Below are 14,640 nucleotides of genomic sequence, written 5' to 3'. Positions count from 1 at the left end.
AAGGATGTCTCTGCAGAGGAGGACAGAGAAATCTACCAATATATGTTAACACCCATCTTTGGGTTAAATGCGAAACAACTATTGATAATAAGCAAATAGTTTTGGAAAGCCTGAAGCCTCACTGCGGTGATCTGAGAGTAATCGTGGGGGAATACTGGAAATGTAACTGAGTAAGCCAAAACCTCATGATCAACTTCACTGTGCACCATGATCAGAAAAAAGGAAGACCTACATACCAATCAGGCTCCAGGGGACTCAATTTTAGCTCTGCATTTCTTTATGAGCCAATCTATTTCATAACTTTCATCCTTTCTTATAGTCTCCAAAAAACAAATTTTACTTTTTTTTTTTTAGAATAAAACAAAATTCATTCTATCTTGCAATTATATATCCAGTGGAACCTCTTATAAATCTAAGGGGAAATCTAGTGATCTTTTTTTTTCTGTATCTTGAAACACTTCACTATTTCATCATCATTCATCAATTATTCCCAACTGTGCATTAAAAAAAGACTTAAAAAAAAAAAAGAATGATGGTATCACCTGGAAGAACACAACAGTGAAATATAGCGTTACTATTGCATCATCCTGTAGTTTCTTTACTGCATAGTCTTTCAAGAAAGTATAAAAAGACTGGAGACACCATTCTTGAAGTCTGCTTTTGGTTTTCACTGAACAGTTAAGAATTCAGAATTTTTAATTTTCCACCCATAACTGCAAAGACAAAATTTACAGAGGAAGGGCTTTCACAATTATTAGAGGAATCAGGACTGATGCAGAGATAGACAATAGCACTCTAGATTCTAATGATGAATGTGAAATTACAAGCAGAATCTCCCACCATGAAGCCTTCAGATGATGAATATTCCCAAATAATATACTTCTAAGTAGAAAAGGGAAATTTATCCTCACCCAGTTAATCAAACTAGGACTTCATCATACAAAATCCTGCAACAAGACTCGGGACCATTCTGTTTTTCTAAAAGGACATGTGACCATATTCTTTCATCTTTTATGATTGTACACCAAAATATACCCCCATACAGCTCATAAGTGGACAAATGCCAAAGGCAGCTGTGTATGCAAAGATGACTAGAAAGAAACAAATGATGAAGACATGCAAAAAATTCAATGGATTAGTCAATGCAATTGGTTAAATATGAAAATGGTATAATTGTAAAACAAAGATGACTATGCTCTGTTCAATAAAATTAGAAGCCACTAAGAGTTCCAAAATATTCCTGAAGTACATTTCTGATAATCCAAGTATAAGATGAACCAGAATGAAATGATAAACTAGAACTTAACTAGATGTGTTTTAAATTTGCTATCAGAATTTGTAAGATGAATTTATTCTGCATTTATGCATGATAGCTGATGAGAAGTAATATTTAGAGACCTGTACTCATTTTAGGTATATGTATTATCAAAACCAGGAAAATATGGAATAAAAAGTTGTATTTGCTATGCCTTTTTTTTAAAAAAGATTTATTTATTCCAGAGAGAGGGAGAGAGAGAGAAGAGAGAAAACACATGGGGGGGAGGGGGGAGCCCAGAGGGAGAAGGAGAAACTCAAGCAGACTCTGTTCTGAGCACGGAGCCCGACACAGGGCTCTATCCCACCACTGTGAGACCACTACCTAAGCAAAAACCAAGAATCAGACGCTTAACCAACTATGCCACCGAAGTATCCCTATATTTGCTATGTTTAAATGGTCAGTAAGATACTTAATGTTGACCTTCAGCATCCTTTTATTAACTTCTGTGAAATTATATGTAAACATACTTAAATTTTTTTAAAAAATGGCCCACTGGGCCCAAATGGTAAGTGCTGATGACCATTTTCCCTGAGTATGCCACAGATTAAAGGAAAACCTAAGAACAAGAGGGAAAATGCCCATTCCAAATACTATCTCAGAAAGGCAGTTCAGCTAAACAGAATGGAGTATCTCTTGGTGATCTAGTGAATGGGTGCCTCAAAAGTTTCCAGGGGGCGGGGGTGAATGGGTCTTTAAATTACCTAAATCCCTTTGCTCTAATTCTACTTCCACCAAAACACAATTTTCTAGGCATGTGGCTTCCTATGTTAGCTTACCACCAAAAAAAGAGAATAAACCATTCTGGACTGCCTTGAGGCTTTATATTTCTCACTGAACATTAAAATGCTGGATTCCATTTTATACTTAACCTACCTCTGTAAGCTTCATTAAAAACTCTACCGCTGAAAGACAAAGTCATTCTCATAAAGCCAACTAAACCCAAGTTCCTGAGCTTGTATCAAACACTATGAATCTGGCTCCACTTGAGTGCAGTTGGTCAAATCACATTCTTTCCAAAATGAAGTTTATCTCACACAATAAGAAATCACTTTAATGCTTCAGCATTAAAACTGTGCCCTAGTATACTGTGCCCCAGACGTTGACTACTGTATTTATGACTACATCACTGGAATAGGAGCACCTCATAGAAATTCCCTTTATTCAGACTTTAAATTTCCAAACTATTCCCAAGGAGCAAATCACACTCTAAAGCAATAGCCCTCATTGTTTTAACATTCTAAGTGTCTACAAATCCAAGGAAGAGCTTTAAAAAAAAGACCCGTGAGAGACCTAAAAGCACAACAGTACTCAGGCTGAAGAAGTCCAATTTCACGGAGTGGAGGATGGAATATGAAAAATCAAATTCCAGAATTCTATTTCAGGGTTCTTTCTGCCAAATAATTCCAAGTCAAACCATACTACAAAATGGCCTCTGAATTCTAACATACAACCAAACTATTACTTAAATGGAATTCCAGTCTGGATCCTAATGTTATCAACCTTTCAGTCAAGTTAATAATGTCTAACTATGCTTTTCAAAGTCACAACCAAATATGAACACCAAAAATAATTTTTTTACCAGTTTTCACCAAATTAACTATGAAGAAACTTTCTAAATAATGTTAACCATTAAACTGAATACTTAATCATAACAGCCAGTTTTATAAGTACTGTTCCTCTATATTCACTATTTCATCTCATTACAATCATAACCTATTATGAAGAAATGGAAAATGTCCATTAGGAAAGCCAGTTTAACATCTAGAGCACAGTAATGTGATTTATGTACCTAAGTAATAGTATTTTCTCATTCAGATACGTTGCTGACACTTTTAACAAATGGGTTTCTTAAGTCTTGGAAAATAGCCATTTCCTATATAATAAACAAGAATGTTTACCTCTTTAACATATGCAAATTTCCTAAGCACTAACAATAAACTTGGCATTATAAGACAGACTAAATACAGATAGGTAAAATTTTCAGACTGGTTGCAAGAATCAAATTGAGATATTTTTTAAAGGTAGAATGCCTGCCATTCCGCCTACTTGTGCTCTCTGTCAAATAAAATCTTAAAATCTTTAAAAAATAATAAAGGTAGAATGGAAACTACATGTATCTTGCATAAAAAAAATACTGAATTTTAAAAATTTTAACATAAGCGTGGGTGCCTGGGTGGCTTAGTTCGTTAAGCATCCAACTCTTTTTTTTTTTTTTTTTTTTAAGATTTATTTGACAGAGAGAGAGAGCGCGTGAGCACGCGCGTGAGCACGCACACGAGCACAAGCAAGGGAAGCAGCAGGCAGAGGGAGAAACAAGTTCCCTGCTGAGCAGGGAGCCCGATGAGAGGCTCGATCCTCACGACCTGAGAAAAGGCAGACGCTTTATTGCCCCTAAGCATCCGACTCTTCATTTCAGCTCAGGTCAAGATCTAAAGATCGTGAGACTGAGCCCTGCCCTGGGCTCCATGCTCAGCATGGAGTCCGCTTGACAGTCTCTCTTTCCCTCTCTCTATGCCCCTCCCCCCACTCACATGTGCTCAAAAGCCCTATGCCCCACAAACCCCGCCTCGATAAATTAAAAAAAAAAGGTTTTCTTAAATTTTCCGGTAAGGGGGTCTCTGATCTCAAATTATTCTTATTACCCTTATTTCTCTCAAGGCATCTATCCCAACATTATAATTAAAATATAAAGACATATAAACATAATATCTGACAAGCCACCGTAAAAGATAAAAGGTTTATGTCACAAGAACAGAAACTTGCCAATCTTACCTCAACCAGAAAGCATCACAATTTAAAAAAAAAAAAAAAAGTTGTTTAATCAAATATATTAAACCCAAGAGGAAAACCTTGTAAAATTATATACTGGCTTAAGTGTCAGGCTTCCTATGGAATGTGTTTGTGTGAGCTCATACACTAACTTGCTGAACAAAGCAGTTATCTATAATAAGAGACAAAACACTTCACATGTGAAATCACTGGGGAAAAAACATTTTCTACCGCACTTCCAATATCCCAGAATACTGTATTATATATCCAGCTTAAGAAAATCATTTTCCCATTACTTCCAATTCCACAAAGAGAGCATTTCCTTAGCAATCTTAAGTTAGCAAAATTAACCAAGCAAATACTTACTGAAAAAATTTAATTCTACTAAACATTAAAGATTTTAAAATATACGCCACTTTTTAAAAAGTCAAAGAAAAAGCCACTAAGAAAAAAAAAAAGCCACTAAGAGGGTTTAAAAATAAAGCTTTGAATTTTAAACCTTTCAAAACCATCTCTCTCCTATAAATCATATACTGTCTTCTTGAGGACATTAGACCATGACACTAATTTATGTTCTATAATTCCATGAAAGCCTCGTAAATTGAGTGGAAATATGAACCTCAAGTAGCCAAACACTTTTATAGTAGTAAAATTTTAGGATTGGGGGGGGATGGGTTAGCCTGGTGATGGGTATTAAAGAGGGCACGTACTGAATGGAGCACTGGGTGTTATATGCAAACAATGAATCATGGAACACTGCATCAAAAACTAATGATGTAATGTATGGTGACTAAAACTAAATAAAAAATTTTTTTAGGATAAACCACATGAAATTGTCAATATTCAACCATTCCTGACCTACAAGAATTAAACTGTCATGACTGAACTCCATGTGTTAGCAAAAGTATGTAGTAAATCAAAATGCATTTTTGGAGGACAAAATTGGTACATTTTGGTACCATCAAAATTTTAAATACACATGCCTCCAATTTAGCAAGTGAACCACTTAGATTCCATACTATCAGAAAATGGTTTACATAAGGACATTAACTCTGGATTTATTTTTTGGCAATAGCAAAAAATCTGCCAATAATTTTAATTTCTAATTATGATACATCTGTACTAAAAATTATTACAGGGTGGTTAGAAAGAATCAGGTAAATCTGTATGTACAGCATGAAAATGCCTATTATATCCCAACTGACTGAATACAGAAATCACAAATATATAACATAATCCCAATTTCTGTAATTTAAAAAAAGCAAATATTCTTTAAAATGCAAAGAAAAACACAACTCTGGTAAATGAGATTTAAGCTAGAGCGTACAGACAAACATACCTACACTAAGAGGGAAAGTTCGTTTTTTTTAATATAATTCTGTACCATTTCATTTTTTACATTAAACTTTATTTGAATTTAAAGGGGGAGGAGATTAAAAAGAGAACTACCCTAAGGTCCAGTAATCACAGCACTGGGTATTTACCCCAAGAATACAAAAACACTAATTCAAAGGGTTATATGCACCCCTATGTTTACTGCAGGATTATTTACAATAGCCAAACTATGGAAGCAGCCCAAGTGTGCATCAATTGATGAATGGACAAAGATGTGGTGTGTATGTATATAAATATACACATACACACACACACACACACCGGATTATTATTCAGCCAAAAAAAAGAATGAAATCTTGCCATTTGCAATGACACTGATGGAGCTAGAGAAAATAATATTAAGCAAAAGAAGCTAGTCAGAGAAAGGCAAACACCATATGATTTCACTCATATGTGGAATGTAAGAAATAAACCAAAGGAAAAAAAAGAGAGACAAACCAAAGCACAAACTCTTAACTACAGAGAACAGATGGTTACTACCAGAGGGGAGGTGGGTGGGGGAATGGGTGAAAACAGGTGAAGGGGATTTTGAGTACACTTATCTTGATAAGCACTGAGTAATATATATGAACTTATTCAATCACTATATTGTATACCTGAAACTAACTGAACACTGTATGTTAACTACACTAGAATTAAAATTTTTAAAAATTTAAAAATTTTAAAAAAGGGTAAGGAAGTTTCAAAAATTTATTTGGTTCAAAATTAACAACCGTAATTCCTAAACATTCCAGGTCATATAGACAGTTTCCTAACTAATGGTGGCCAAAAAAAAAGAAAAAAGGACAAAGAAAAAGCCAATAAATCCATGGGTGGAAAGATCGATTTTGAACTTCTTTATGTGAATTTTCAAATTTTTCAAAAGTGGAAAAAAATGACATCTTAATTTCAGATAATGATTCTCACAATTTAAGGACCAAATTTCACCAAGACTAAACCATAAAACACAATGTGAAAGAAAACACTGCACTCAATTTTCAAATCATTCCATCTGTTACACCAATATTTTGTACACAGCTAGAGAGGCAGGCCAAAAAGATGGTCCAGGAACTTCTTAGCCTGAGACAGGGGAAAGCACCATGAGCACACCACCAAGTTTTTCCTTTAATCTGAGCCTTTACACTATCATTATCTGAACAACAATTTAAAAAGTATGAAAAGCACTAGTCTCAAAATTGACCACCACACATTTCTAATTCTAGAACATTTCCAAAATGGTCATTCCTTGTTTGACCTAACTCATCACCAGAATTCCAGAAGAAAAAACTTCTAAAACAGAAATTTTGAAAAATGAAAACAAATCAAGCTCTTTTACATCCCTACAAAAAGATGTTGATCAGAAAAGGATTCAATACTGAGAAAAACATTTTCACTGGAGTCTAGTCCAAGTGAACAAGTACAGTAGTAATCAGCAGCATCATGGCTACAGTTCATAGTACCCACCAGTACCCTATTTCACACTCCTTTAATTTACAGCAGTCTGCCACTTTCCCTGTGTCTTCCCATACCATCTATGACATTTCCCTAAAGGACACAAATATACACCACACCTAGACTACAACTACAGATCTCCTTAGAAAAAAGTTCTTAGTTCCCACTTTTGATGGAAGTAAACTATAAAAGAAAAAAGTGAAGTGAAGACTATACCATTACAGAGTGGTCTCATGGTGCTCTGACACAATTAAGTTACAACATGCTTTGATTTAGCAAAAGCAAAAGGGTGCCCAGTGAACTTAGAGCAAGTAATTAAAATCTAGGCCAAATTTCAGAATGGAAAGGAGTTTAGGCTGCCAGGAATTAAAACGAGCCACCATTCTTTGGTTTCCTAGCATATAACATCTACAATTAATGGGAACTCAAAATTTACTATTAAGAATTACAAAAAATAAAAAGGGCAGATAACTAAATGACTTCATGTGCCAAGTGCTCAGAACACTGGCTCAGAGTATGCACTGGTAAGTGCTTATAAAAACATTCAGACAGATTATTTCATCTGTATAGGTTCTCCTATACATACCTCCAGTTCCCCCAACCCCATCCTACATAAACTAGAAAAATAGATTTAGCATATTAGAGCACCTTGAAGGAATTACATCAATTTCTTGAAAATCACAAATCAAATTTTCTGTCTCCAACAGACTCACAACACCTCTATTTAACAATTATTTCCATGTTTCATTTCACATAACATCAGGCATATTTAACAACACTAACATATTGAAAATAGACATCCAAACTCTAAGTGTGAATAAAAGCAATGTACAAAGCAGCAGCACTATATAATCCCACTTTTATTTTTAAAAATTGGGGAGGGAGAGAGCCTGGGAATGACAAAAATAGTGAACAGTGGTTTTTTTCTTCTCACATAATTCCTATTTAGTCCTTTTGGTTTTTCTGTACTTTTAAAAATTTTCTGGACATTTCTAAACTATTCAACAAGGCTGTATGCTAATTACAATATTTCACATTTTTATGTATCAACTATATTAATGATCACTATAATAAAGGACAACTATTAATATATTACAAAGATACTAAGAAAAAAAAGTACAAGAAAAATTTTAAAGTAATTAGCAAAAAGGAAAACAGCAACCAACAGCACACAGCTCTCTGTGCCAGATTCTATACAAACCAATTCAAATATACTATCATTCTTACTCCCAAATTATTTTCATTTTCATGGTAAAGAAACTTGACCAAGGCCACAAAGCTAAAAATGGTAAAGCTAAGACATGAATCCCAATTCTGATTCCAAAACTCAAGCCCTGCTATACATATTACGCAGCCAATTAATAATAAACTAGAGAAAAGGAATTAGATTTATTCTCTATCAGCTAAACAGATTTTCCTAAAAGATATTTATTTAGAACAAAAAAAGTCACACAAAAAAACTTAAAATACATACCTCTACTTCATCTCCTTCACTAATTTCTTTTTTTATGTCAGGTGGTGGTGGTAATCTAACTTCATTAAATGGAACCTGGCGTTCTGGCTGCCAGCTGAAAGATCAGAAAAGGAATTAACAATTTTGAAAAAGATTATTCTAAAAGTCCCTAATATGGAAGCTATACAGTCTATGCTTGGTGGTGTGTATTTTTTAAGTTAATCATTTAGCTTTCTCTAATAAAAAGCAACCTTCATTCATATTATATTTTTCCAAGTAAGTAGTCTGTTGAGGTAAAACAGATTTTGCATGACTCTTGATGAAGTTTATAAATTAGCATCATTAATACTAATTATGTATTGCCATCAAAATTACTCATCCTCAGGGAACAGTACATACATTTTAATAGGTTAAGTTCATCGTAATAATTTAGACTCGAAATAATGTCACATCTACACTGTCAATAAAGAGTAGTGCAACCAACTTATTTCAAACAATTTTACAACTATATGACCTATCAAAGGAACAGAATTTCAGAGCTATAAAATATTAACTGCATAATTTTTGTATACGTGTTCACAGAAATGCAGAAAATTACTGTTATTTTGCATAGCTGAATTAGATTTAATTTTCTTACACAGAATTAACGTTTTCTGCAATGAATACACACGTTAATATTAAAACTTGGGAAAAGCTGACGTTTAACTTTATAGCAAATATGACCAAATTAAAACAAACTTGGCTGTTGCTTAGGTAACATTTTTTGTGTCATACTGCAAAAACTGGGTTAATAAAGTTAAAAATTCTTTCCTATTCTAAGTTCTAATAGGTCATTCATATGCCTGGGAGGCACACTAACACATAAAATAGCAAATAAATTCCTATAGCTTCCAACTGCAGATGCTAGGCAAAACATCAGGAGACAAGATTTTTGAGCGCTTTCTTTTCACCATTACTGTGAAATGGCAGCTGCTCAAAGACAGGAATCACCCCAACACATGTTTCTACATGAAACAGCTGCTGGGCGGATCTCTCTTCAGGCCGTTCCAGAAGCATCTTGAAAGTGAAAGTTGAAGATTTCTGACCTTCAATTATACAGCGTTCCTTTAGAACTCTTCTGAACCAAGCCCAACATACGGTCTTTCATATTTCTTTAAAGATTTTATTTATTTGACAGAGAACAGGAACAGGGAGAGGGGCAGAAGAAGAAGCTGGATCCCCACTGAGTGAGGATCCCAATGCGGGCTCAAACCCAGGACTCCAGGATCATGATGCGAGCCAAAGGCAGCCGCTTAACCGAATGAGCCACCTGGGTGGCCCTGTCTTACACATTTTCTAAACAAGACCTAGACCCTACAACAACTATAAAACTGATATTATTCCTTATTAATATCAAGTTTAAATTAAAGGCGGCCCAATACACACCAGTAGCCATTTGGAAGGCTTTCTACAACATCGTTTCAGCATTCTGGGATTTTAAGAATTAGGAATAGTATAATCCCATTTGTGCCATCTATTTTTGCAAAAAATACTAACTCGTGTTCACATATGTTTCGGCAAAAGAAAAAAAAAAGGTCATGAAAAAAGTAACAAGTATATCGTGGGCAGAGAAAGAAGTGAAAAGTTATCGAAACTAGAACACCCAGAAGCAAACACGAATTTAGCACAACCAATCTTTAAGATCTCTATCAATAAAAAAAATGACTTACTTGTTCTCAAAAACAACTGTGAGGGAGTCTTCATGAACATCTTTGATAAATCCCTGCAAAAAACAAAAACATTATCAAAAGCATGTCAATATCCAATTAAACGTTACGTTAAGGGCGCCCTCGCTGGCTTGGTCAGTAGAGCATGCAACTTTTGAGTTGTGCGGGTTTTGAGTTCAAACCCCACTTTGGGCGGAGAGAGCACTTAAAAAATTACATTAACTGCAAAAGCCTATATTACACATACAAATATGGAACACCGAAAAGAACACAAAGCTTGGAATTAGGCAGATGTGGGTTTGATTTCCATCTCCATCATTTATGAGCTACACAACCTCAGAAGTTACTTAGCCTCTTTGAATCTGTTTCTACATAGTGTCACCTACCCTAGAATTAGGAAAAAAATGAATGTACATCCATGAAACATCATAGGTATTAATCGATACTCAAACTGAGCAAGGCTGTCTTTAGGACTGTGATTAGGAGTTCAGGCTCTTAGAATCAGGCTGCCAGGGTTCATATCCCAAGCTCTTGCATTTACATATTCTTGGGATATGTATTTACATATATACAGATATTTACATATTCTAATTTTAACCTAATGGTTCATTCATCATTATTCCTCATGGAATTATGAAAATTGAGATTTAATGTTCACCATAGTACTTGGTGAAATTACAAATATCAATAAATATTACACTCCACCATTAGTAAAAAGCATAACTATATTTTGAATACTAACCTTCAGTTAATTTAATTTTTCCTACCAACTTCCCTTCCTCCTTCACTTAAAAACAAAAAAATTGAACTATAGTTAAGTACACTGCTTCAAAACCATTTTGGAATGAATATAAAGATTCACAATAAAAATCGGTGGTCATTTTCTAGTCTGAAAATTAATTTTCAAACTAGTATTTTTAATCTATCTTCATCTGATTGATACTGCTGAAAGAAACTCTAAGATCTGACATTCAAGAAAGAGCAAAGGACTTGGGTGTAGAATAACTGTTCAAATTCTTGCTCTGCCACTGCATAACCTTGGAGTGCAGTCCACTTGACACTTGTATGATTACAACTGACATTAAGTGACACTTTGTATTACTGTCAAGAAGAAATGCGAAGTTCTCAACCTTAGTCAAATGCTTACATACACTTTGAGCCACAAGGTACTCAGTAAATAATTTTCTAAAACATCTTTATCATACTAGACTCCATAACACCCACTAAAAACTAGCTAAATAAACAACACACCTGCAGTACCTGGTTAAAACAAGGCAAGGATGAACATTTCCAGTTTACTTCATCTTCCTGCCCCAAAAGTCCATTTAGTAATACTAAAGGAACTTTAAGGCATAAACCAACAAGAATAAAGACAATAAAGAGAAAAAAAAAAAAAATTGCAACATTTGGAAATTTACGAAACAGAAGTATCAGTAATTTAAAAAAACAAAGCAACAATTACTAATACTGAAATGCTTACTATATGTCAGACATTGTTCTAAGCAAATAGAAACCAAAAACTGAAACGTCTCCACAGTGGAAAAACTGAAAAGTAAGCAGATCACTACTACCACCCCAGAAAATCTGAAGATAGAAAATAGAAACTCTTGGAAAGGAGAAGGTAAGAGAAGTGGCTAAATATAAAATCATTTTCATTAATATAGATTCACCAATCACAAAACATAGGTAACTAAATAAATCTAAACTTAGGTAACTAAATAAATCTAAACACTGCACTCCTCTCACATTTGCTACTCAATTGCATGATTTTGTATTTGGCCCTGATCTCACTCCAGCTTCAAATGTCTATTATCTGCTTTATTTGTGTGCTATGGGACGTATCAATGCAAATATCCTCATGTGAGGCTAAACTCTGGATACATTCAAGAGTGCTATAGCAGTTCCTGCCATGCAATTTCGGAGACATTTTTATTCCTCTTTCCCAAAGTTAAAAATTAAGAGCTGCCATTCCAGTTCTGATTATCTGACCATGCTATAATAACGACAGCCTGGCCTGTTTCTCTATTCCCAGTAGTTTCAACCACACATCACTTTCTGCGATCACTTTGGTCAGCACTTTCATAGTTATGTTACCAACAAATCTATCTCTATTAATACCCTTAACATTTGTAAGGAATATTTAGAAACTGAGAATTTCCAAGTTCATGAATATGAAGTAAAACATACCTTACCATCAAGAGATTAGTCCTTTTCGACTTTGACTAAAGTTTTCTAGTCCTTCACAACTTTCAGAGTCTAGAATGTTTTACTAAGAAATCTTTGCCATTTCTGTATAATTTACAAAATGAGTTCAAGTCAGAGCTCCAAGCCACTGGGAAATTCTACCCTTCATTATAATAAAAATCTATTTTTCTATCTAAAAGTCAACGTTTACTCAACTCTTTCCAACCCATCCCCACTTCCACCACCACCATCAGCTTTGTTGGGGTGTACGTTTTCCACAAACTTTTAAGAAAAAATACAACTCTAGACACCTACTCAAATTACTAATACCCTTCAAGCATAAAATTAAATAGATTAACAATGAACTGTTAGTTAGCAAACACTTCCTAATCCCCAAACCCTAGATTCTAGGGATAAGGTGCTTCTAATGGCCAGAACTCCATGAAATTGTGTCCATTTGATGCAGGACTCAGACATCACTTCTCATGGTATTTCTGTATGCTCGGAAGTCACCAGAATGATGATGCTAGCTCCCTATACACTCAAGCCGCAAAATGGCAGGGTTAGGTCACTGCCAAAATCTGAGTCAGGGGACAGTAAATAACAATGGTCATATTTGTCTGCACAAGACAATAGCAGGGCCTTATAACTTTATGTCTCCACAACTTCTGTACCTCCTCGTGTTCTAATCCAACCTTTGGGGATTTTGTCTCTCTTCCTATTCACCATCCATCTGGCCCAGGACCTGTATTTCTCAGAATAAAACCTTTTACATTTCTTTTTCCTCTTCCCACATATATGCAAACACGAAAATTCCAAAACATCATAAAATTGTCCCTCTATATGCTTATGTGTGAAATTCTTAACTATAAAGTATCATCAGTAAGCAACAAGGAAGTGTAACACATCAAAAATGTGATTAAAATACCTTTAGAATGTTGTCCCCAACAAAGCAACAAATAGAACATTACATAGTAAAAACCCAGGAATGCCACAAACAATGTGTAAAATGGAGGTAAGGGAAGGGATGAAGAGAACAGCAAAAATCCCTGAGCTATAGAAGTACTATTTGAAGAACTGATTTTTTTCAAAAGCAATACAGCCTAAAAAAACTTTTTTTAATTCAATAAGGTGGCAAGTTAATCAATAATCAGTTTGCTCTCTAGATAAAATAAGCAGCTGGAAAATAGATAAAAAATAATCTAACGGCAGCAGCAATGAAAAATTAAAATCTTAGGAATGCCCTCAACAACTACAACAACAAAAATGTACAGGACCTATGTGCAGAAATCTTTGAAATTCGACTAATGAATATATATATAGAATATTCAGGAAAATGTAAATCATATCACATCCTTAGAAGATCTTGATATTGTAAAAACTTAAAATGCCCCTAAATGGGACCCCACCAAAATAACTAAGAGTTTATGATTTTCTTAGGGGAAAAGAGGTTAATCTTAATAACACCAATGTCTATATTTAAAGTTAAAACACTCAAAATCGAAACTTTTAAGTGGGAGTAGAGAGTAACGAAAACACACTATCCCTTCCAAATATTAAAGCTTATTTTAAAGCTATAACAATCAAGACAAAAACAAAAAAAACAAAAACCACACACATTTTAAGAGAACAAAACAAATTCCAAAACTAGGTCTAAGTCATTTAGGAAATTACAAATAGGAGGAAGAATGGTTTGTTTTTAAATAGTATTGGGACAACTGATTATTGGAAAAAAATGAAAATAGACATTTTCACCAAAAATATAATCAATGGATGAAAGAATCAAAGTTTTTTAAATCAAGAGATTCCAAGAGAAACCTGAGTTACTTATAACTTCAGACTAAGGAAGACCTTTCTAACCAAAAACACAAAACCCAAAAGTCACAAGAGCACCTGGGTGGCTCAATCAGTTATGCATCTGATTCTTGATTTCCACTCAGGTCATGATCTTAGGGTTGTGAGATCGAGCCCCACATCAGGCTCCATGCGCTCAGCAGGGAGTCTGCTGGAGGGTCTCTTTCCCTCACCCCTCTCCCTCTGCCCTCCCCCCATGCGCACACACATACGTGCGTGCTCTCCCTCTAAATCTTAAGAAAGCCACAAAATGCTTGACAAGTTTATACTACCTAAAAGCTAAAAATTAATAATCATAACAAAGAAAGGAAAGGAGAATGAAACAGGAGAGTTAAATTCCCAATTTATAATAGTCTCAGGGGAGCTAACAAGTGAACAAGCTAATAAGCGAAAGTGACAATGGGTATGAACTATGTGAATGGGTAATCACAGAAAAAATAAGTTGTAGTTTTAATTATATAAATCTTTTTTAAAATCTTATGTTTGGACGCCTGCATGGCTCAGTCGTTAAGCGTCTGCCTTCGGGTGAA

The 14,640-nt window shown here is 34.6% G+C and overlaps 1 protein-coding gene across 6 annotated transcripts in view; it reads right to left on the bottom strand.

Moving 5' to 3' along the window:
* FXR1 (FMR1 autosomal homolog 1) overlaps positions 1 to 14,640 on the bottom strand; it is a 58,798-nt gene that overhangs the window by 29,277 nt on the left and 14,881 nt on the right. For all 6 annotated transcript variants that reach the window (XM_081830139.1, XM_031025832.2, XM_031025833.2 and 3 more), the window contains exons 2-3: positions 10,076 to 10,128; positions 8,388 to 8,481 (exon numbers count right to left, since the gene is read on the bottom strand). In XM_081830139.1, the coding sequence (XP_081686265.1) occupies positions 8,388 to 8,481; positions 10,076 to 10,128 (147 nt within the window). The remainder of the gene's footprint in view (positions 1 to 8,387; positions 8,482 to 10,075; positions 10,129 to 14,640) is intronic.

Source organism: Leptonychotes weddellii, chromosome 1 (genome assembly GCF_054177405.1).
Source record: "Leptonychotes weddellii isolate Sample4059 chromosome 1, ASM5417740v2, whole genome shotgun sequence".
Taxonomy (NCBI): domain Eukaryota; kingdom Metazoa; phylum Chordata; class Mammalia; order Carnivora; family Phocidae; genus Leptonychotes; species Leptonychotes weddellii.
Note: the sequence above shows the minus strand (reverse complement) of the source record. Positions and strands in the feature narration are given on the sequence as shown.